The 26,328-nt window shown below is 36.6% G+C and overlaps 1 protein-coding gene and 1 long non-coding RNA gene across 3 annotated transcripts in view; both read right to left on the reverse strand.

Moving 5' to 3' along the window:
• Positions 1 to 26,328, reverse strand: part of LOC134661441 (uncharacterized) — a 380,476-nt gene that overhangs the window by 131,804 nt on the left and 222,344 nt on the right. The window contains exon 2 of the long non-coding RNA XR_010097955.1: positions 24,505 to 24,519. This is a non-coding gene — a long non-coding RNA (uncharacterized LOC134661441). The remainder of the gene's footprint in view (positions 1 to 24,504; positions 24,520 to 26,328) is intronic.
• The window catches only part of LOC134661433 (diuretic hormone 45), a 66,055-nt gene continuing 41,164 nt past the window's right edge, over positions 1,438 to 26,328 (reverse strand). Inside the window, exons 2-6 of one of the 2 annotated variants that reach the window (XM_063517527.1) lie at positions 22,063 to 22,110; positions 12,646 to 12,765; positions 11,001 to 11,090; positions 1,988 to 2,174; positions 1,438 to 1,667 (exon numbers count right to left, since the gene is read on the reverse strand). In XM_063517527.1, the coding sequence (XP_063373597.1) occupies positions 1,627 to 1,667; positions 1,988 to 2,174; positions 11,001 to 11,090; positions 12,646 to 12,765; positions 22,063 to 22,065 (441 nt within the window). In that variant the 5' untranslated portion in view covers positions 22,066 to 22,110 and the 3' untranslated portion in view covers positions 1,438 to 1,626. Of the gene's footprint in view, positions 1,668 to 1,987; positions 2,175 to 7,973; positions 8,178 to 8,286; positions 8,426 to 11,000; positions 11,091 to 12,645; positions 12,766 to 22,062; positions 22,111 to 26,328 lie in introns of those variants that run through there. The other variant, XM_063517528.1, reaches the window with a different exon arrangement.

Genomic DNA, 26,328 nt, shown 5'->3' on the forward strand with positions numbered 1-26,328 from the left:
TCTGTGTTTTTACCAAGCTTCTCTCTCTACTTCAAGCTATCCGACGCCGCGTAGTTGTGTAACTTGTGTAACGCATGATAAGCAGGTGGAATTAAAAACAAGAGTAAAGAAACAGTGTAATATCAATAATAAATAAATAAATTATTACTTGCTCTATGGACACATTTATGCTTTATTCTTTGGGCTACGGTTACATTATAACTTTAAATATGTAGAAGAGAAAACCTAATAAAGATTGGCTTAGTCACAGGGCCATCAGCTACTTAATAGAGTACCTATGCTAAACAAGCTTGAATTCAACCGTGCTATCTATTCTACATGCCTTGAATATTTATAATAATATGTTACTACTTAAAGGTCACATTATTGCGGCACTTGAGATCTTAACGTCTTTTTAACAGCGTAAAATTAACATACAACTTTCTACCAAGTTAGTTCAGCGTCCAGTTATCAGGCATCTTTGTACCGAATGTCCGCAGTGTAAGAAAATCTTGATTTCGCAAAAAAGTCTAATTAATGTCATCAAAAGGGAGGTCGCGGCAGTAGGAAAGTTGATTGGGTTCTTTATTTCTAGCATTTTAATTTAACGAGAAATCGCGCGACGCGGAGTACCGGGCACCGCGGCGGCGGCGCGGCCCTACGGCGCACTGCTGCTGCTGCTCCGCTCCACGTCGAGCGGGGATTTCATTATGGTCGCCTCCAGTGCCGCAATATCGATTACCTGCCAACATGGCGTCAAAGGCGTCTACTACATAAATACATCATTCACAAAAGGTTTCATAAATATAAGGCGTGTAGAGCCTTGTAAGTACATTTGGCGAATCAATAGGCGTTACGCGTTCACTGCCGCGGGTGAACTATCGCAAAAGAAGAAGTAAGACACAAATCAATAATTTAACGTTTTACTGAATTAGACACTATAAGAAGTGTTACAATTTACTACTTTTCATTAGCTAACAATATATAATATATTTTAATAAACTTAATATTAATGTAGGTAAATAAATTATTATTCACAAAATAGCAGCTGGACTGTACAGTTGTGATATTATTATTTATAAAGTAGGTATTATAATCATAACAAAAGGAACTAAACTAACAGGTCTCGTATCTAATATACCTATGTATGAATTTTATTCTAATTAAGTATGAACATATGTTTAATTTGATTCATAGGAATCTCGATCAACTATGAAACGCATACATTAAAGCAAAATGATAGTAAAATAATATGAGTATGATTTCAGGTAGGTATTGTGTTTATCCGTAGTAAATGAGTGAGGAACGGCCACGGGCGCGTGTGCCGAGCTGGGTGGCACGGGCCCGTGGTCACCATCGCGGTGTGTCACTTCACTAGTCACTACCTTGACAACGAACACAAGCTGAACCGAAAGCTAGAATAGCATCTCAGCTAAATATATTATGCTTGTTAATTTTATATATTACTTATTACACATCAGTAGGTGCAACAGCCACTTGGCGGTATATAGTACATTAATAAAATAAATATATAAATGAAATCAATCTGCCGGCGAAGAGTAGGTAACGTGGGTACTTATCATAGAGCTTGTATCGTAGACGGAGGGCTCCCGGCGACGGCGGGGTGGAGCGCGGGCGCCGGGTGCTCTAGTTGTCGTACGGAGCCGGACCAGAGTTCGCCCAAAATCCTGTTCAAAAATACGAGTGTGGGTTGAAAGGAAGTGAGCTTCATAAAAGGATTACACGAGTGGATTAATGCATATTTATGTACAGTTACAATATACACTATTTTAATCTACACACATATATATTATAATTAATAACTACAATATGTACGTACTGTAAAATAGTTTTCTACCACCAAACAAATTCAATGCCGGGGAGCATTCCCTGCTAGTCCTACTACTAACTGTCTGAAGCGGTCATTCGCTGTCTGCTCGATGGGTCTGGTTAGGCTAAGATGGGTACTGATCGAGATCTTAATATTAATGTAGCAAGCGGGACGTACCGCGTTTTCCGACATTCTGCAGGAAGAGTCGGTTGGCGACGGCCTGCCGCTGGCTGGCTTCGCGCATCTGCTTGCGGGCCACCTCCAGCATAAGCCGCTGCCGCAACACTTCCATCGGGTTGTTGATGGACAGTGACGGCATCTTGCGCTTTGGTCGCGAGCGCCGCTCACCACTGCCGATCGCCCTCTGTGACATGATAATCTTTTAATTGCGATTATCTACATAGTATGCGTAAGGTCAATGTGGCTAATTCCGTCATTGGGACTGTTCCTTGGCTATAGAAACTTCAAGGTAGTAGCTAAGGTTCCTAGTAGTTAAGTAGTGTGTCTTACCTTTAGCCAAATTTTCGGGGTCATACTGACTGAGCAACTTTTATAGGAGCAACCCCGAAATCGCGAAATAATATTTATCTGTTTCATACATTTTAACAGAGTATCAGATGTCGATGTTTTCTATGGGAGAGCCACATTTTTTTCGATTGATCTCATAGTAAAGGTTGCTCAGAATGTCCTATAGGTATATTCATATCACAAAATATGAATAAGGATTGATGAAACTGTATATATACTTCGTTTATTATATCATTAGAAAGAAGGTAAGCGATCGTGACGTGTCGTATTAATTGTATTTTATGCAACCGTTGTTTAAGAGAGGTCAAAAAAGGCGAGTGGCGTGAGTAACAATTTGAGGCGAAGCTTGTTTACATGTCGGTCTGGATACAAATTAAAAAATTTACTAAAAAATAAATAATCCTTACATCGTAAGTATAATATTTACTGATATAGCTATATATATATATATATATATATATATATATATATATATATATGAAGTTATAAGTACCTAGATCTGAAATTGATATGGCTAATTAAGTATGAATTGCAAAGTGGCCACCTATTGTTTATAAAAAATACAAATATACAAACTGAGGCGTATGCTTACTAAAAAAACTAGTAAGTAGGTACCTATTTATCTTATTATGTTCTTCGCATCAGAATAATAATGCTTTATTTTTCAAAAAGTTACCTATTTGACATTCTGATTAAAATTTTAACGTAAGTAGGTAGCTCCTGATTTCCAAGAAGTAATTAGTTCGTACAAAAGAGGCCGTCGTTTCAAGCAGTTCAGTATTATGAATAGCTACGTTTTCCTACCGTTTAATTGAAATTTCATTGTGCACATTTCAATAAGCTACAATTACATTGCCATGTTTCTTGTCAGGCAGCTAGGAGAGTTGGATGTTGATATGAGAATATATTCATACTCAATGTTTGCTCTTAAAAGCCAATTTGAAAAGCGTTGACGACGTACATATGATGGGCACCTACTTACAACAATAATACTTCTATTGGCTTGTTTCTTTCTGATTTGTTATTACGAGTGGCCAATTACTATGTAGTGGCCAATAACTATAGCATTTACCCTACTATTTAGGCACTTTGCAAATATAACTTTTTAAGCATTGACATATATATCTCAGGACGAGCCGTAAGGGCACAAAAATGGTACTAGTTCAGCGGTGTCACTCACGAATTCGAGCCAATCGTGCAGTCTAACGCAACTAATTGCGACCAATCGCGCGCGTGATGCGAACTTATCAACCAATCGCGTTGTAGCGTTGTCACACCGCTGTACTGGCCCCATTCATGCCCCTTCTTTGCTCGTAAGGCCAGTCATAAGATATAAGTCAATGTTTTTAAGTAACTTTTCACTCACTCATGGTCATCAGCTAAGCCATACAATCTGATAATTAATTTAATTTAATTTAATTTATATCACATAATACATACAACACGGGACTCTTTGATAATTTTAATTTGACATGGAAATGTGTCATGCCGGTGTGATTCAATAAAACAAAACATGGGTGTAATATTATTTATTGTTCCTAATTTCACATATATATATTTAGATTATTTAGGTTAGTTTAATACTTTGAAGAATGGAATGTCACTATAAAATAATATATAGATAAAATTATTTACAATACCTAAACAGTTTTTTTTAACTTACATGAATCAAATCGTTACGGGTATACTTTTTATACAGTATAACATGTTGTTTTACAGTGCAGGATAATTACCTATGAAGTTTAAATAGATTCGTTACTACACCTATCAGAACTTATAATCTTGTGATCAGAAGGAAGATCAAAGAAGTATTAATTATTAATTAAATTTACAAATAATGTTTTTGACATGCGTCGCTACATTATTGATGTTAGGTATACTTAGATAGGTAATATAATTTAGTTAGTTATACAATACAGTAATATTTCCGAATACTTCAAAATACCAGAATTGACATTACCTACAGAAACTATGACGACCAGAAAGTGAAACTGGAATTTCCGCTTTAATATATGATTCCCTTTTACAACCTAATAGTAATACTTCTGCGATTCCAGAGATGAGTCCCATTGAAAACCTGCAACAGAAATTAATTTACATTATTTTTGTTTATCACCTGTTTAAATACAAAAATCTCTCTTTGTAATTTTTTCCAAGATTATTTCGAAAATCTGCGTTATTTCTCCTAATGACTATTTGTTGTGCATTGGTACGACGAAACTATCTAACAGACTATTGGTAGTTCACTGTTAGCAAAATTGAAACCAGCCAACGAAAAACTTTTTTGTACGTTTTATTTCCATTGTGATTGAGCCGATGTACGGTAATGGAGGTTCTGTTGCTCACCTCGTTTGCCGATCTCGTTCAGAAAGCTCCTGTTCTCGGCGGCCCGCAGCGCCTGCGCCTTGCGCACCTGCTCCAGCCCCAACTTGTGGCGCAGCACCGCCATCGGCAGGTCGATGGACAGCGTGGGCGCGCGCCGCTTGCTTCGCCCGCTCCACTCCTTCATTGCACCGCATCATTAGTCAAACCATAATTATACGGGGTTGGGCAGATTAAGTCATTTCAATTTGTACTTTCGTTTTTCCTTTTACTTGTTCTGCCACTATAACAGTTTTCTTCATAAGTTATAAAACTAAGTATTCGTTGTTGTTAATGTTTAAAGTATAGTTAGGTAGCAGCTTTAAGTAAATAGTTATAAATGTAACCTTGTGTTAGTAATGTTTCAGTTATTGAACACGGGTTTATTTCGCGCACAACTTCTAATGAATATTGAATGTGCTGATAAACCTATATCTCATTCATCTCAATATCATGTCTCAATATCACTGAGCATATTTGAAAAAATTATGCTGCGTCAAGATCAATGTTCGCCACATCATGTAAAATTATCTCAGACCGAGACGACAAACTACTTATATAGCGGCACAAGGATTGTTTTTGTATTGTTTTACTCGTAGGTAGGTATCTTAAGAATATAATAACCTGCATCTTCCCTTGACTCTATTTGGTTTTTCTACAGGGGAAGCTTAATATAAAAATAAGTATAGGTATCCAGTTAATAATATATTGTACCTATACATAATTATATAATATTATGGATTATTACAATAACACTTCAACTGCCTAACAGTGTATTTTTGTAATAGGTATTGATAATGTCCGCAATTCCATTGTGTCAATACACTCTTATAAGAACTAAAAGTACATTACGCACATAAAACAAAACTGAGCAGTTCCGTTGCTGCAGTTATGTTGGCAAAAGGTACATAATGTGTTGGTAATAAATAAATTCTGCCAAATCGGGCCTTCGAAGGGAGGTCATGAGAATCGTTTTCTGCGAAACGAAACGGCTTAATTTTACTCTTTTATTTTATTAATAGGGCACGCAATCATGGTTTAGGTACATGGTCCATACTTTTAAAAAAATCAAAGAGAATATAGCAGTTAATTAAATATATTCTGCTAAATAACAATAATGTCAATAATATTAATAATTAATTATTTATTTAGCAGGTATAAGAAACCCAAACATACAATACAATAATAAACGGTGTAAAAATAATAATATTAAATACAGTAAAAAAAAACAATAATAATACTTACAACCTAATATAATGAAATAAAACATATTTTACAAACTTAAATATGCACTAAGTACTTAATGGCCGTCCTCAGACCGGTACAATGTTCGCCAATATTATTAAATTCCTCACTGTCGTCTTTAGCCAATGATTCAAGATTCTATGAGTAGGTATCTTCCATAAAACATTATATTAGACGCACTTTCAATTACAATAGGAAATCTACTTACAATTCGCTTCAATAAGTACAGCTTAACCAAAACAAATGACGACCCAATTGGAACAGTTTGGGTTATTCAATTTATAAACACTGAGAGTGATTAACATCCAACCCAAATTGAACAATATAACTATTATGGTATAGAATGCTTGGCAGGAACCCCAAGAAACTTGCTGAGATAAAGAGAAGCATTTCGCAAAAAAAACGGTTTATTAAATTACTATCTACTACTTCTACAGTTGGTCAAACCAATTTGTCAGTAAATATGAACAAAAACAACGATACTCATCCTTTTCTTTTAGATGCTAGTACTAGTGTAAGACAAATTTAAGATAGTCTCTATCTATGTTTGAAATGAGACACTCCTTTGACAAACTATATCTAGTACGGCGTTAAGTAGTAGTACCTACCTAAAGGCGGCTCCGGGCCTTTCCTCCCTCCCTTTTTGGGGGACAGTCAAGAGGTAATATCGTGGCTAGGGTATTAGATCAGCTTAGTACGATCCAAGGAGCAATCATGGCAAGGAGCATTGCATTGCCTGAGACAAAAGTGCATACCCTCTGCATGTACTTAACCTACTACCTATTAATGTTGCTATGCTATGTGTATTTAGTGCCGATGGCCATTGTGATAGGGCTCTTGACTGGCCACTACATATGGGAAATAAACTCGTGGGAATACTTCCAACATAGTGTACTGCTGATCTGGTCAAGATAGCAGAAAATAGTTTCGTCAGGACTTCCAACGAACAGTTTGAACCAGCAGGGAACATCCTTCAGTTACAATATGATAAAAAGCTCCACGCCAGGCGCAAAGCGATTCTTCTACAAATTTACCCAAACTTACAAAACTGCTGCTTTTGTTTAAATTTGAACTATAATACCTATCAATAGATTTTTATATTATAACTGCCATAAAGCTTCGTATGCACTAAAAGATTATAAGTAGGTAGTGAAGTACGCGATTATGAATTTGGCCGACTGGCTAGACAGCCAAAGCCGGGACGTCATTACTTATTTTAGAAGTTAATCAAACTAATAATTACTGGCAGCTTGGGCCTTGCCCCGCTGCTGGCGGCACCCTAGGTTAGGTTTTTTATTATGTTTTTGTAAGTGTTTTGTTATTGTACTTTTATACTCACATTGTAAAATCCTAACCTAAGACTCAAATGAAATAAAGAATAGGTAAGGGTAAAGAAACTATGTATCAGTGTGTCTATATTATGAAATAAAGTAATTATTTATTACAGTTTTGGCATAAATACATAGTATAATTTTTACTAAACTTATAATAGGTGATAAATATAGAGGCAATACATAATGAACAAAAGTTTTTTGCGATATCGGTCTTATATTTACAGTAAATATTTTAGCACAAGAATATTATAATTTTAGACACATCACAAATTAAGAGGGGGCGTAAAACCAGGGAATTGCGAGTATACCGAAGGTAACAAAAGATATAGCGCGCCGCGTGAAACGTGCGACGGAAAATATGGCTGTAACGCGGGTTTTAACGTTTTACCTTAATGACTCTGAAAATATATTTATGTTTTTAAAGAAAATCTCGTCACCTCCCGCAGCTGTGTACTATCTTATGCTTAAATTATACTGCTGTTAAATGGAAGGTAACGATATACAATTGAAGCAGACGAATGTCCTAATGGTAAGCGATTATCGTCTCCCATGGACACCCGTAACACCAAAGGGGTTGTAAGTGCAAGCCAACTTTAACCTAGTAAGGTGTTTGAATATGCCAATGCAAATATAATCTTATTTCCGTGTGATTATTTCCATGGCATTCGTAACAATTCAATATTAAAACTAAGTACAATTTTGCGTTAGCCCCCTCTTAAACAAATACATAACGTGCACACTATACATATATACACAGAATAAATAAACTACATCGCTGTGCATCTCGCAAGGCTGTTTATTTGACTAGAGACGTGTTTGGACGGCAGCTGAGCATGTTTGCGTTTAAGTTTACTTTCCGAACGTTTTCTTAAAGCAATCTTCAGGACCACTCCAGGGGTCTGTAAAATGAGAAAACAATTACTGGGTATTATGAAATGTGCTTAAACTATTCGATTAGATAGGTAATTTAGCATAGCAATTACAATAAAAAAAAATTAAAGATCTTACCTCGCTTGCCTATGCATTTAAGGAGTTCCCTGTTGGTGCGCGTGAGGTGTTGGCGCCGCGCCTTGTCGGAGTAGGCGTCGGTCAGGAGGTCCACGGCCGGGTTCACGGAGAAGTCGCGGCGCGCGCGCACACTTCTCACCTTGATTACATGTATACTTGGTTGTAGACCACATTCATATTGACACAACGGTAGATCAAACAAGCCAATGCTAACATCCGTTCATACAATTTAGTCAGAATTTGGTCGGCTGCAACCTAGACGCCTTATTTGCTATATATATATTTCTGATTTGTATACGCTACATACATCGTTGCCAGTACCCACCCAAAACACATGCCTTATTGAGCTATTACTGTGGCTACTTATTTAGAGTAAGAATGCCTATAATATTTATAGGCATTTATAGGAATGGTGGCCTAGCGGTAAGAGCGTGCGACTTGCAATCCGGAGGTCGTGGGTTCGAACCCCGGCTCGTACCAATGAGTTTTTCGGAACTTATGTTGGTACGAAATATCATTTGATATTTACCAGTCGCTTTTCGGTGAAGGAAAATTCGTGAGGAAACCGGACTAATCCCAATACGGGCCTAGTTTACCCTCTGGGTTGGAAGGTCAGATGGCAGTCGCTTTCGTAAAAACTAGTGCCCACGCCAATTACTGGGATTAGTTGCCAAGCGGACCCCAGGCTCCCATGAGCCGTGGCAAAAATGCCGGGATAACGCGAGGAAGATGACAATGCCTATAATATTTATGTATTGAAAGTGAAGCCCTAAAGCACTTGGCACACAGATGCAAGCCCTAGAATATATTTTCTTTATGTTTGGGACAGTCGGTAAACGTACCGTAAGGCTGGAGTACAGTAAGTTAACACAATTTAACCTGTTATTCAAAGTACCAGGTGTAGTAATGCATTTTCTTGAAATATAGTATGGTAGTATTATGTTGTATTGTAAAATGACGAGAGAAGTTTGTTTCAAACGAGAACAATAATATTATCAAAATAAATTTCAATAATGGAATGGGTTCTACTACTCGAAGTGGCAATTGAAATATATTTCAATAGGCTCTCACAGAATACAAAGTCTCAAGTTAACACTGTAATTTGTTCACTTAATTACTGTCTCCGAACTTTAACTCCAACAGAAAAGGGTTTGGCCAAAGTAAATACCGGTTTGTAATAAACAAAGTAAATTATAGAATTCGTCATTCATCAATTCCCGTCACTCCATTGTATGATGATTTGTGGCCGAAAGAATATTAACGTCACTCATTGTTTAACTTAATTTCTTTAAGTATCGTTATTTTATGATAGGAACTTTGTTTCGATACCCACATCATAGGACCGTTTCTAAAACTCCTAAATCAAAATTAGTATAGGCAATTTAAAAAATACCTTTTCAAATTCATGCTTTCTTATATTATATTTATTCGGGGTTGAAATGAATCCAGTTAACAACCTCATTCAAATATTTGGCAAACCTCGGTACGATCGATACGATACGATCACGGTAAATTTGGATTAAAAGGGTCCCTATCTAACCGATATGCACGATTTAATTGAATATGCGTACCTAATTTTGTTTCGTTTTTAACAAAGTTATATTAAAGGATTTCAATATTTCAGTAGACTTATTCATTCATTAAGGTTTAGTTAGTGCACGTACAGCGCTCTGCATACCTACACGCCGAGCGTGGCCTGCGACATTGATAAACATCATTCTTAGTGCCTATTTATACGTAGGCAAGTAGTACTGTTTTCCTAGGATAGATGTGGCAAATTATTAGGCATATTTCACTAAATGAGTAGGTACCTAATTCAACGCTCAATAATAACGAACAATAAAGATAAACATTATCGTGATGTTTGAATAATTACTTATATCATTGATTTAAAATTTTAAATAATAAGTTACTTATTTTTTATTCTAATCTGAATATGGAAAATTTCGAACCATGCTTCATTGTCATATATTACTCTAATCTAAACTTACCTATACATACAGTGTGTTAATTCAATACGAGCGATAAATTAAACCAGATATAGAAGTGAAAACTTCTTTAGCGGCGCTGGGCACTTTTTGAGGTGGAGAAAAAATGATAAACTCGAGACAGCGTAAGGCGATCACGTGACCGTAAGATTTAAATGGCCACTCATTTAGATGGCATTTAAATCAATAAAGAAAAACTCAATGACATTACATGAAAAAGGTTCTAATCTTGTACGGGCTGAAATACAAGGATCTCACAGTTACATTCTAACTTTATATCACTCAAATATAATTCAATAAAGCTACATCTTGATGAAATCGCTAATAAAAGTGAACTCTAGTACTGGTGAATAAAACTCAAAATATCATGACCAAATATATTTAGATGCGAGGTCTGCAAGGTAACTTTACAATTTCTATTCGAATTTTAAACAATTAACGCTACAAATTGGAATTTCGAATTTTAAACAAGCTCACTGTCCAGCAATTTGGGAACTAAAGTTTTTCAATAGTTACAGTTAAAATTAAAAGCTAGTATCTCGTAGCTTGTGTGTTGCTTTACATTGTGGGCAGAATTATTTTGTATGGTTAATAATTTTATTGTACATATTTCTAAATAAAATTTATTTCAATATACTTTCTTAGGTCCTATGCTAACCACCGTTTAAATATTCGCCCTTATTGACTTTACACACTGTATATACTCGTAATGAAGTGATGAAATACCTGCGCGTCGCGGGGCATGTCGGGCAGTAGGTAGACCAGCGGCGCGGACGCAGCGTAGCGACCTGCCGGCCCCGCGTAGCTCATGCTCTCCTGCCAATAACACAGAAAGCTGAATATATATTGTTATCATTAGCGTATATATGTTGTAGTTGAAAAATAACTGCGGATTTTTTTCGGCTCATACCTTAATCAATTAAAGAGAAAGCATAGTTTATTTCATGCAGTGCGGCTATACCCACTTCGTTTTTTTTAGCATTAGAAATAAGGTAAACAATCTTGATGTGTCTTTTAATTGAAAAACACATTTTAAAAATAAGTTACGGTAAATATTTAACAATTATGAATCTAATAAGATCTTCAATAGTCTTCTGCTTTCATAAATAATAGTTATTGATTTTTAAAAAGTGTTTTTCAATTAAAAGTTATGTCAAAATCGCTTACCTTCTTTCAAGTTCTTTCTAATGCTAAAAAAACGAACATTAGCTACCGAATCCCTCACGAGTGAAAAGGACGAACTTACCTATAAGTAACAATTTTACAGTTCTAGATCTACTTAAAATATGGTTCAAATTCATGCAATGCAACAGCTCATTCGGAGATAACAAGTTAAGATATAATAAGTTTAGGAAAATACATTAAGTATTGACCTACTAAAACAATTTAAAAAAAGAACCGCGATTTACATTAGTTTTCTACTCTCTCTCTCTCTCATCTCAAATTAAAACGACAATGATGCAACTATCATCGTCCCCTGTTAACCAAATACTTATTGAAGATACATACATTGGAACATGGCAAAAAAACTTTAAACAGCAACCGAGCGGCGGAACGGAAAGACGTGGCTCTATCTTCCACTTCATGAGCTCTGTACACAACAAAGCCCGTACGAATAGCCGGAAAATATTTCAACAAACTCCAGTTTAACCCGTGGCCCTTCTTGTAAATATGTACAGCTATTATATGCTATCTCAGCTACCTACTATACAAATATATTTTGAATAGGCAAGTCTAGCAATACAATAATCCAGATTTCCAAATGTTAACGATTAATAACTACTGCATGAATAAAGTATATCATATTTATTTGGTAATGCTAAGCTTTCTTACATTGCCTAACATGCCAAAAAATAACCGGCTTATAAAACAGTCTACTTAAATATATCTAATGCCTAATAAAATAATAGTCGTGTGTTTTCCCGTTATTAGGAATTCGAAATACAGTCTACGTCTGGACATTTTCATAACAAAGTGTACCATCTAGGTACTTTTTTTTTGGAAAAACTATCAACTTTTGGGTTATTTTTACTCAGAATCACGAGGACTATCGATTTAAAAAGAAAAAAAAGTGTAAAAAATTGACAGGTGCGTGACGTATTTTCACATATATTTTGTATGAAGCGTCACAAAACTGACTCTCAAAATTTGCATGAACAACTGAAGACACTTTTTTCAGTCATTTCTCTTCGTTTTTTGAATAAAAGTTGTTGTTTTTCTGAAGATCTACGAAATGACAATGTTTATCAAGCCAATCAGTGTTTGGTGTGGTAGGCAATGTTGCAGTTTACGGTAATAGGAAATATGAAATTAACGGTCTACAATTTAGCGTAACTGCCTATAATAGGTAATGCCTTCTCACTTTACTCACATCGTCAGGTGTGAGGGAATCGATCTGTTGCAGGTCGAGCGCGAGGGGCGCTAGCGCGTCGGCGGCTGGCGCGGCTGCGGCTCCGGCCACCACTGCAGCGCACCATATTGCCCACCACATCTGCAACAATACATCATTTATTTATTAACATGCAAACAATAGATGGCTACGTGATGCCATGCCAACCCGAGGACATAGAAAATATAGTTGTTGAAAGGATACAGAAACCGAAATGCATCAGTAAACGGTTATATCATATTTACAGTACTTTTTATACATTAATTATGAATCCCGACCGCGATTCGTTTCTGCGCTCGGCATAACTGTCTGTTCAGAGGACCCAGCCACAGAGAACACCCAAACCCAAAGTGTTGCTCCTCCGCTCTGCATGATGGGCTCCTGACACATACTTTCAGTTACCTCATTTCGTCTACATGCCAAAGTTAATCTACAGTAATGAGTTTCGCGTGTTATGTTGAAAGTAAACAACTCGAAACCACGGACTGAAATTAAGTTTAATTCTATGTAGGTAGGTACGAAGTTATGGAACCGCATGAAAGCCACGCTGCTATATCAGAGTAAGGAAATTATATTAATATTTCGTCAGCTGACAAGCAAAAGTCACTAATTACTACAAAATATTTAAACAAAAATCAACCTTCTTGTCGTACTAATAGGGTTCACTATGGCTATGAACTTGTGGTGGTGCTTAGTGACTTATGCTTGTCAGTTGTCACCTGACGATTAGCGATTGTAATGTTCACATTGCAGTTGTTGAAACAAACGCCTCGTAGAAATTCGTTCGAACAAATGTTTACCAGCTTGATACGCATGGAATTCCGTCATAGTTCATAGTTACGAGTATATTAAAACATACATTTTGCTTAAAACGTCGTATGTTCTTTTCTTAGTTGAGTATGAGCTGTCTAACGAAATAAGATCCTGACAAATAGTCAAACTGATAATTTGGGAATAAAATCTCGCACCATTATTGGCGATTCGAGATCTCGCACGAAAACTCAGAATCGAGAAATGTTGTTTCGAGATTTCGACCGCCAGACTTTCGAGATCGAGATTAATCTCGACGAGATCGAGATTTGACAAAGTAATTAAAAATGTGTGATTTTGATAAACAATCTCTAAGAATTCCGTATAATTTTTTTTAAGTAAGATAAAGTGGTACCTAATGATTATTTTTAATTGTCATTGTAAGCAAACTAACATGCTCAGTTGACATTTTTGACAAGCACTGAACTACTCACAAAAAAAACTTACCCTAAGCGAGCCAAACCCATATAAATATAATTTTGTGATGGGTATACTGGCAATACAATGTTCTAGAACAGTAACGTTCCACTTTGATCCCTCCTCGCAGGGAAGAAAAGCCCCTTTATCTGAACAGGTGATGTGAAAAATACATAATTTGTTGTATACATATTCACTATAGCAATATCCATTCGTTAGACTTTTTTCGAGTTTTTGATTAGGTATTATATAAGAGTTATAAATAAAAACAGAATCCTTTCTAACACTGACTTTTTTTTTATTCTCCACTAAACCCTTAAGTATTAAGGGCGCGCGCGAAATGTGCTTTGCATCTTGAGATTGATGTGCTTCGCTTGCAGCAATCGTTCTTCAGCCACCTGGAAAGAAATCGATTGCTGTCCGACTTTGATTATTATGGATCGGCCTCAAAGCACCGTGTGCATTTTTATAAGGTGACCCTATAAATATTCATAAGATCTCTTTTATTCTGATCGCGTTCCCGCTCGACGTTCTCGGTGAATTTTCGTATAACCACGGTGTTTGCTTTTATCTTCTGTTTGTATGCATCGGCGTGTCTGTCTAATAATGAATAGGTACGAACAAATTTCTTAGATATTTATTAGAAATAAACCTATTTATTTCGCGTTTGAAGGAAAATATTATTTTTAGCAATTAAAGTAGTATCACTTTGGATTTGTATGCGGATCCGCACGCCGCGCCGCTCCGGTATGAGAGCAGGACCTCGCTCTATAGCTCACGTTCATAGCCCTGTCTTGCTTACTCACTGGAGCAGTATGCGGATCCACGACAGTGTATAACTGCGTAAAATTCCGCATACGTCATCACGCAGTTGCACGATTTTTTCGTTATTTTATCATCAATTCATCAATTACGAGTAGGTATCACAATCACATATAAAATGCATGCGCCTAAATGCGTATGTCACTTTGTCATTTGTCCAAGCATCTTATAAATTACAAAATGCTGGTTAATTATTGAGTGACCATAAACTACGCACTTCGCGACCTATTTTTTTACCGGCGAAGTCGACTTTATTTTTGAGAAAAAGAATTTCAATATTTAATTATCTTGGGCATTAGGTACTAACAGAACCTACAAAGAGTAACCTTATTACGCAAAAAAATAAATATCGGCCATCGAGCAATATTTTGAGATGCGAACAGTAAACACCCTCGATATTAAGAACGATCACTGAAATCAAAATGGCATTAGAGTAATTGATTCCCAATATGACTACCAACCATCTATCGAGATCGGTTACATGTATTAATGTTACTGTCCGATTTCATTTTATGGGCTTGAGTTTAATTGAGATTAACTTAGACAGTAAGAGGATCCAAAGCTTAATATTTTCTCGTATGTATTTTCATTCTCGGGCCCTACGATACGATAGGTATTTATTTATAAGGTGGGCAAGAGAGGCTTGCCCGGCAGAGCCGACAGGACGACAGGCGCCGCGCCGCGCGTCGGATAATCGTCGCCTATGGGATTAGGTACTAGCGGCAATTCGCAGACCGCTCTTTTATGAAAATCCATTTGCAATTTACGAGTAGGTACCTATTTAGCCTCGAAGGTGTTAACAATAGTTATTAGTAAAAAATATTCAGAAAAGGATGGGTAGGTATAGAAAAGTCAGTGATATAAGTAAACCAGAAATTATTATTATCCGTTTATCTGATATTATTTAGCATAAATTTAATTTTCATCACACTTGCGCAGTAAGCGTGCTATTTCATGCAAGTGCAGAGCTAAAGTCCATTTTACTCCCACGGGAGTTATAGCTTCTGTTTTAAATTATGTTATGTTATCGTTAAATCATAGACGGGTATTACTCTGACCTATACCTACTTAAAATGCAATCCTATTTAACGCTCAATGTTTTGAAGCGTCCAATTCAAAATTAAATGTTCATTTAACTAATTAAGGTCAGAAGTATTAAAGCAGTTCTGGTATACATTTAAATCTAACAGCGACATAATAGGTAGCATTCCCTATTCCAAACATTTGCTACATGTAATAAGTAAATCGGCGTTTCGGTTAGGACGTGGGTTCAAAACAAATTGACGCAAGTGCGTTCGTAGTAAAATGTCTATTTGCCCAAGCCGAGGGCTATTAGGGTTCGTATGGTTTCTTTCGTGAGTGAACGATTCTAACGAGAGAGCTGTTTACTCAGGACCCTCTTTATGTTACTCGACAAACTTTCGTTGTTTATGTGTCGCCCGTCTGTTGCCGCTGCCGATGCCGGCGAGTGTCGAGCCGCGCTGGAGCGCGCGCCTCTCCCGAGACTACAATAACTACGACACGACACCTAGCTCCTGGATGCGGAGGAATGTCTCGTCTCACACTCGATTAATCATTCGCTCCCGCGTGACACTGAGCTTCGTTCAAATAACTTTAACATTACCGAATGCAGGTACATATATTTAGACCGCTGTCAATATGGACTTAAAGATTTCAACTAAATAGTAGCTTTACTAAGTAGGTATTTGAAATGTTTAAGTCAATATTGACAGCATATCAAAATTATGGCTTTAGTTTACAAACAACTAGATCAAAGGGTTAATTCAGCTTGCTAAAATGTCCACCAGAATAAGATTAATTTTAATAATTATAATATTTATGATCGAGAAGGCTTGGGGGGTTGGGGTATTCATATTTAAAGGTTTCGTCATTCACGTCGCCCACTACCTACTTACTTATTGTTTTATATATTAAATATTATGTAGTATTAAAAATAAACATAACGTTGTGATCACTTCGCTTATTTCTTAACCTCGTAAATGCTGAGGATAGATAGAGCGATTATTACCTTATAAATGCTGCTCTGCCTAATTTAAGGTCAAAGAATAGACCAAACAGCTTCACATACATACCTACTTACTTAGTCCCTAACTTCCTCTTTCAAAATGTAACCAGTGCGGTACGCTATTAAGATTTGTTTGGAGAATAAATTATAATAGTATTTACACTTGTTTCACGTGACGTGGGCAACATTTTCAACAAGAATCAAATACAAAATCCGAAGGCACAACCTCGCCCGCCGCGGGCAGGCGGGTTTTTCGAGTTTTGGACGAAAATTAAAATTAGACTAGCAGAGTCGGCGCGGCATCAGACATTAAATAGCAACCTGCTACAAGATTTCTTTGTGAAAGGTACAGCAATCAGCAAATCGTTATTGGTAAGCTAACTCGGTAACATAACTACCTACCACCTCTTTTTAAATTTTAATAAATTTATAATGTAATATACTTTTTAGAAACCTGATTTTCTCATTTCGCGCGTCTTTACCGGCGACGTCCCTTCATATAAAACCTAAATAGCTTTTAAAAATGTGAATTTTCCAATGTAGACGAGATCGTCCAATCTGAACTCATAGGCACGCGCAGATCCCGAATATTTGTCATTGCAACTTATGGACATTACCATAAGGCATCCCCATATTATTTAATCATTTATTTACCATTAATTAATAAAAAGTTTATGAAAATGTGGAAAAGCATTACATTCTTCTCAAAAGTGATTAGAAATTAAAAGTTCTGACCGTCACAACGCAATACGTATAAATAATAATAATGAGCATTACCTATAGACAATGTAGTATGTAGAAGAGAAATTCAATTGAAATGTAATTCATCCTGCCATGGTTGCAACACGAAAACATAAAGAAAATAAAGTTTCAGGAGCATAAATGTTTCAGAAACTTTGTTGCAATCATTTTAAAAGTTTCAAAAGGATTCTTAGAGCCGTAGAAACTTGCGTTTCGTTTTATGTAAATACTTCGTTATAACACTCCACGGTTTTTCCAATTTAAATTTTTGTGATAATTGTTTATGGATCCTAATTATAAAAATGACGTTACCTTCCCTTTTCCGTAATCGGGGATATAAAAATGTTTTGAATATAAAATTGGTGGAGCGGTATCGAGGGGTAGCTACTCTGTGCAAATTTAATTGGTTATCTACTTTTAAAGGGCTACATCAATCATTTAATGGATCCATCTATTTCTACCTTCGCATGGACGTCGAAACATCACGATAGGTGCGAAGCTGTCCGCCGTGCTGTGATGGATCACCTACTCGATAGCTTACAATAACTTTTATTCACTTTAAAGGCAAGGTTTTTTTGTATACCTCCTGGTTATATCAAAACAAGTGCAATTTTTTTTACAAATGTTTAAGATGAATTTTTACTTTCGCTCTATAGAAAAAAATCACAATCATAAGACTAAAATTCGTTTTAAACATTTGTAAAAAAATGCATAAAAGTTGTAAATATAAACATTTTTTCTAAAAATGAGCAATAGGTATTAAGTTGGATCGAACTCATTGATTACTTTTTTATTTATTTAAACTTACAAAAAATTAAAATTCTAAAACACCATAATTATCCGCGAAGTCGGGCACGCACAGCCATCTCGCTCACGCTTACGCCCAGCGAGGACCCGAAACTATTGGGCCTTAGAATCAAGCTCATGTTTTGACAACAAACTTCCATGTATAATAGGTAAATATGCTATATGTATGATTGTTACGTTTTTGCTGTGACTTATTTTTCAAAAGTGTTTTTCAATAAAAAGACACGCAAAGATTGTTTACCCTTTCTTTAATGCTTAGTAAAACAAGTTTAGTTAAAATCTGGTAGGTACTCTCCTAGTTTGGTACGGAACCAATTTTAAGTCTAAAGAAAATCCTTATACTACACGCAGACGAAGTGGCGAGCAGAAACTAAGTAGGTACTAATATTTAATTTTAAACCGGATATCTACGCACGTTGTGAAATAATCGCATTGGAGCTGACGTGACGCGCTGCAGTAGTAAGAAATTAGCAGAAGCACAAAAACATAAACCTATCGTAATTGCAATGCAACAGGTGCTCTCCCCGGCGCGTGTCGGAAGCGGGCAAATATTGGCTCCGCTGATCCCTCCGGATACACCCCGGCCCCGGCGCCGGGCTGCAGCTCATCGCGACACTGGGAATCTGTGATACGGCGGCGGCCGATACACAGAACACTAGCGTTATAAACATGCTACAAGAGTAGCAATAAAATATTCCCTTCACTTTTATGTGGCTCTGCGTCTCTCTTATTTTCACTACGTACTGATGAAGAGACGCATTACGGATAATACATAATTAAAAAGGCTAATTGCCAGCATTAGATTCATTTAAGTTATGGGTTTGGTATGGAAAACCTAAAGCCGGACGCGTTTATGATGACATGCAAAGTAGCCGTAATGTTTTTAAACAGCGTTTGAAGTGGTGTCAAAACCATAGCGAACAAATAAAAATGGACATCTTGGCAAGTCATCATAAAAATCATGACTTTCGTAGCTTTTGGAAATCAACTAAGAGGCTGAATGGCAAACCTAGTCTGCCGGCAAGTATTAATGGCATCAGCGACCATAACAGTATAGCCAGCATATTTAAATCTCATTTCACTATATCGTCACCTTTGGTGGCATCGCCATCAAAAAGTGAGGAATGGCCGCGTGGACAGGAAATTACAGCTAGATTTAATGCGAAAGACGTTCATGCAGTAATTCAATCGATGTCGCGGGGGAAATCTCCTGGACACGACGGCCTAAGCATAGAACACCTTAAGTATGCTGGCTCTCACCTGCCTAGACTACTGGCCTTATTATTTAACCTTTGCATGAGTCATTCTTACTTGCCGGATGCTCTCATGAAAACTGTGGTTGTGCCAATAGTTAAAAACAAAGGCGGTGATATAAGTGATAAAAACAACTATAGGCCGATTTCATTGGCAACTGTGACCGCTAAGGTACTTGACAGTCTGCTCAGCACCCAGCTTGATAAATACCTAAATCTACATCACAACCAATTCGGTTTCAGGCCGGGCCTATCAACAGAAACAGCTATCTTGTGCTTAAAGCAGACAGTCAAGTACTATACGGATCGAAACACGGCCGTGTATGCGTGTTTTCTTGACCTCTCTAAAGCGTTCGACCTGGTTAATTATGATATACTATGGCAGAAGCTAAAAACTATCAATATGCCTACTGAGCTTTATCACCTTTTCAAGTTCTGGTATGTTAACCAGGTCAACGTGGTGAGATGGTCAAACGCATATTCGGATCCATACAGGTTGGAGTGCGGGGTGAGGCAAGGGGGTGTCTCCTCACCCAAGCTCTTCAACCTGTATGTAAATGCATTAATAGAGGAGCTCAGCAGCACTCATGTCGGCTGCCACATCGATGACATATGTCTCAACAACTTAAGCTACGCTGACGACATGGTGCTGTTGAGTGCCTCTCCATGTGGCCTTGGGCAGCTGCTTGGCATCTGTGAGAAATATGCTACAAGTCACGGCCTACTGTACAATATAAAAAAGAGCGAATGCATGGTCTTTCAAGTCAGAGGTAAAGACCTGCCACCTGTGCCGCCTATTTGTTTATATGGTACTCCTTTGAATAGGGTAGAATCTTTTAAGTATCTTGGCCATGTGGTTACCTCTGACTTGAAAGACGATGCCGATATTGAGCGAGAGCGGAGGGCGTTGTCTGTTAGGGCAAACATGGTGGCCCGCAGGTTTGCTCGGTGCTCTGCTGAAGTTAAGGTAAGTCTCTTTAGAGCCTTTTGTACAACATTTTACACGAGCAGCCTGTGGATCTCATATACGCAGAAACAGTACAACGCCCTCCGTGTACAGTACAACAATGCCTTCAGGATGATGATGGGGCTGTCTCGCTACTGCAGCGCATCGGGGATGTTTGCTGACGCTAGGGTAGACTGTTTCTACACCACAATGCGGAAGCGGTGCACATCCCTGTCGCGTAGGGTGCGGAACAGCTCTAGCATTATCCTGAGGGCATTTGCGTCAAGGTTTGACTGTCAGTACATGAACCATTGCCATATGATACATGTACTGACAGGCAAGCCAATATACTGTATGTAAATTTAATTTAATCTAACTTAATTTAATCTAATGTAATTTAATTTAATCTAATTTAATCTAATTTAATCTAATTTAATCTAATTTAATCTAATTTAATCTAATTTAATCTCATTTAATTTAAATTTAATTTAAATGTATAATTATGGACCTGGTCTGAAATAAAGAATATTATTATTATTATTATTATTATTTCTACATACTATTGGATAAAAGAACCTGAATGAGCGCAATTTGCAATTAATAAAGACTTAGAATTATCTCATTAAGTCTCGTATCCATTCCGGTGCATGCGACACTAAACTGAAAATACACTATTTAATTATCAAATACTATTTAAAAAAAACTATTCTCATAACGAATGAAACCCAAATGAACTTGTTACCAAAATGCACCGGAACGTTCATATCTTATTTTTCAATTGATATTATGCTACTTGTTGTCAGCACATTGTTTGACGTAAAAGAGCGATACTGAAATGTATGGGTACTGTGTCAGAATGACACCAGTAAAATTAACTTCACTACGGTTGCTAGTATTCACCTTCTAGGTTTTTTTTATTCTAAGGATGTGACCTTATTATTTGGTATTTTCAGTATCAAATGTAGGTAAGTATCATTCATCAAATCACCCCCCTCATTTTCATACAATTTTTAACAAGTCAATAACCGCGATCAGTCTAGCTAAGTTTGCGCCGACATGAACCGACACTTTGCGAGCAGGGGGCCGATTTTTGAATTTCGATGACTCGATTTCGTCACTCGAAAATCGATGGAAAACGGCGAAATGCATATTTTTGAAATACCTACGAGCGATAGAAATTGGGAGGGGTATTGACCACTCTTTTTCAATTCTATTAGTAGAATTTACATGCCTAGTAGTGGAGATATTACTGAACGAAATACGCGAAATCGAGCGGTCAAAATTCAAAAATCGGCCCCCAGGCTTAACATTTTCATCTCTATGACCTTTTCTAATGAAGGGCAGTTGTTTAACTTTCAGAGTCAATAATTGAAAGAGTTTTTCGAATGACGGTGCATATATACAGAGGTCGGGCAGATTGGCCAGACGATGTGGACGACACGATACTGGTTCTGTTTTTGACTACAATTAAGGGCTGCTATTTACATGTTTTTGGGACAATAATGGTAAATAATAGTGGGAAGGGAAGACATACGAGTGATATTTACACGCAATTGTCTAGTTATCGTTATTCTTACCATTTTGTAGGAAGAGTGTCGGGGGATGCTTGAAGAATCCAAAATAATCTGAAAACAAGAATAAATTCGGTTATAATATGACGATTAAATGCCAATTTAACAACCTAATAATGCTTGATACATTTCGTTAGTCCGGGATTTTAGAAAATATCTCGGGTTAAAATTATAATAAAAAACCGGCCAAGTGCGAGTCGGAGGGTTCCGCACCATCAACAAAAAATAGAGCAAAAAAATCGTGTTTGTTGTATGGGAGCCCCCCTTAAATATTTATTTTATTTTATTTTTAGTATTTGTTGTTATAGCGGCAACAGAGATACATCATTTGTGAAAATTTCAACTGTCTAGCTATCGCGGTTCATGAGATACAGCCTGGTGACAGACGGACGGACGGACGGACGGACAGCGAAGTCTTAGTAATAGGGTCCCGTTTTTTACCCTTTGGGTACGGAACCCTAAAAACGATCAACAATATACAAAGAGAGAGGATTAGACGGATCACATCTTCACTCGATATAGAAAATAAAACGAATAAATCAGTATTTCCATACAAAGTGCCCATTTTCATATCTCTAGAGTGTTTATGATAACAATCCATTACACATTTAATTAACTTCGCTTTAGATATTTCCCAACAAGTTATGAAATTATTTGGGTCAACGTTTTCAATCATGGCCGCTAAGGGAGAACTAGCGCTTAATTGATCTCGGTTAGCCCATTGAAGGATCAAGTCCGTCCAACAAGAACACACTTCAACATGTGATTGACAAGACTAATTGTCCACCAGATTCGTGTCATAGGACTGGAGGTACCTGTCCCACTAACAGGGTTCTATCTAGGTACCTATTAATTTAGGTAATAACTTAATTAGGTATTTCTAGTATTTGCCATTTTGTGATCTATCCGGACATATATAAAAAGGCTTTCTAGTTACTCGTATTAATAAACTACCTTTATTTTATTAATAACTAGAAGGCCACATATATCTTAATCTGATTGGTCTGATTAATAAATTAGCGTATCTGTAAATATAAAATATTATGTGGGGAAAATTCCAGTAAAATATAGCGAAATATATGTACTAACTACGTACACGAAACTCTTTTTAAGCATTTAGAAGACCATCAAGCTCCAAGTTGTAATCATCAATAGGTAAAATCGGCCTACTTCATCTTAAAGTTAAATTGTATGTAAATGTTTTTGAAACACTGTTAGAAGTATGGTCTTACTTGCCTAACAGCCTTTCGAGAAGAAGGGAAACTTTCACGCCTGTTGCTCGTTTACTTGCTATCACCAGATGGCCTACTGCGAACCACGTTCGACGTGTTGCATCTCTGTCGCACTTGTAAATTCGTACGTAAGTGTGACAGAGAGGCAACACGTCGAACGTGGTTCGCAGTAGGCCCTCAGACTACGTCAGTCTTTTTATATGAGGAGATTTAACACAATAATGTTACGTTGATAAGAAAAGAAAACCCAATCTTATGGAAGTACATACTTCTATATATGTATTCAGGTACATACATCAGGTGTATACCTATGTAAGAGGTACCTAATAGTGATTAATTGGTTACGAGGAGTATGCTAGATTATTAAGCAAATATGTTAAATGGAGGTTTCATTGTGAAATTCCACAATTTAATAGCTCATGCCATAGCTTACATAGCTACCTAAATGATGATTGGATGCGTGATATAAATTACACAACATCGACTAAGCCGCTTGGTTTAGAAACTAATTTAATCACTCAATAATATGTAACAACAATGAAAATTACGTGCCGCCATTCAAGGCAATAAATACAGTCTTGATGATAGGAATGGTACGTGATCGAGCGCACCGGAACAGGGGGCCGATTTTTGAATTTCGATCGCTCGATTTCGACACTCGAAAATCGGTGGAAAACGGTGAAATGCTAATTTTGAAATACGAGTGATAGAAATTGTGAATCGAGTGGTATCGACCACTCGTTTTCAATTCTATTAGTAGAATTTATATGCCTAGTAGTGGAGATATTACTGAACGAAATACACGAAATCGAGTGGTCGAAATTCAAAAATCGGCCCCCTGAGCCGGTCTAAACTCATCACACTAATCCAATCTGCATCGACATTCTGTAGGTATATCTAACTGATTTACCAACCTACTGTTGTGAATAATTTGAATTATAGCCGACCATTTTGATTAATTTACATTAATGTACTGATTGGCAAGTAAACCGCATTATAATGTGAGCAGTTTACGTCACCGCTACAAGCAAGAAATTACGTGTAGCATGTACCTATTTAATATCCATGGTAGGTATCGGAACGCAATATAAAAATGGAGTTTCCTTGGGATCCGGTAAACTAAAAGGTTACATGTAAATGTAATCCTTATCCATGGTTATATAAGTAGTAAGTATCTGGATTATAACCAAACCTAATTTATCATAATACAGAACACAAAACGGTAAAATAACTGTAAATGTTGATTTATTTATTTATAATAGATGAATGTACGATATTTATTTGCCTGTTATGTTTAATTTATATTCCCTTTTCAAGCATTCATTTTATCGCGCTGTGCATTCTGTTTATGGGCAAGGGAGCGTAAAGATATGTGCCACGTTCTACAATAATGTACACTGTACAGGCGTTTATAGTGCGTAACAGTGCCACGCTAAGCTAAAAAACAGTATTTTAAATGAAAATTGAAAGCAAAAATAAACTTTAATATCTTAATCGGAAAGTTCAATTTTCAAGTTGATTTGTTTTTGAGATACTGTCTTTTAGCTTAGGACGGCAAATTTACAGTAGTCATCATATTTAATTATATCAAACCTGGCTTGTGTAGCTCTCCGCATAATATAAATAGGTATGAAGAGTTAAATTAACTTTTGCGATTCGGTTTGATGAATGTTACCTGTATTAAAAGGCTGAAACTTACCATTGAATCATAATTATTATCATTTAAAAGGTTTACAATATTAAACATGAAACTTTTACTACTCAAATAAATGAAATGTCTTAATATATTTTTTTATTCGTTATGGTTATAATCATAACTCATAATATTTCCAACTCATTCTTATAAAATGTATCCCAAGCATTGCACCGCGCTGTGCGCCCGTGAAAACGCTTATTATTTCAGACGAGTAGGTAATCTCAATAAAATGATACTGCAAATGTAGCCCGCTGTAAGTAGGAGGCCAATTCGAACTCACACATTTTTGCCTAATTTAAAAGAATGGCACATTACCATCTTCATAACCAGTTACAGTGATAGTAGACTTTGCACTCTGAGATCATGATAGGTATATGTCTCTTCACATCATATTGTATTCTGTCAATCTTGTAACTTGGAGGTCTTAGGAGCACTCAACTTAATCAAATTACCCGAATGATATAATTAACCTTAAGTTGGCCCGCATACCTTATGAGTTTAAGGTACAAAATCGAAATAGATTAAAGGATGAGTCACGCTACCTCATGTATAGTTAGGGCCTTGCTCGTGCCCTAACTGTAAATGATTTGTAACTTATTAATAATTAAAATTAAACATAATTGCATATAAAATAAACTTCATAACTATTTATTTATTTATTAAGTTTGCCTGATTAGTTATTAAGTTAAAAGAATACAGCATGTTTATTGATACATATGTATAATCAAGAGCGAAACTAACTGCCATCAAACTGCTTCGCAGTTTGGCAGTACTATTTCATTGTATTTCATGTGTCGTGTCTTATGAAAATAAATTACAGTGAAACTTGGTTAAGTGGGACCCGGATAAGTGAGAAAACTCTATAACTGAGACACATGCTGCGGTCCCGACACTTTACCACTGAATTACCTCTGTTAGTGAGAAAACAGAGACCTCTGTATCTGAGATTAGTCCTGTCGATTTTTTCGTCAAAATTACCTCTATAACTGAGACAGTGAGTGTTTTTGACCTCTTTTACTGAGACTATGTTTTAAAGACTTTTTGCTAACTTGTTTTTCTTGAATTTTATATTGTATTAACCTCTGTTACTGAGATGCTGTCAACTTCGAACCTCTTTAACTAAGACCTATGTAGGACGCAAATAAATTTTAGTTTCGTTCTTAGTCTACCCGCAAATTTCGGACTTCGGCTTATTGTGCATAATGAGATGAGTCTCGAGTTAGTTTAGTTGAGCTATCATACGGGTGTTTACATATTTGAGATATGCCGAAACGAAGGCTTAAGTCTTTATCCAATACGTGAAAAACAAAAATTCATATCCATTTTTGAAAGTGGAAAGACACG

Source organism: Cydia amplana, chromosome Z (genome assembly GCF_948474715.1).
Source record: "Cydia amplana chromosome Z, ilCydAmpl1.1, whole genome shotgun sequence".
In the NCBI taxonomy this organism is placed as follows: Eukaryota; Metazoa; Arthropoda; class Insecta; order Lepidoptera; family Tortricidae; genus Cydia; species Cydia amplana.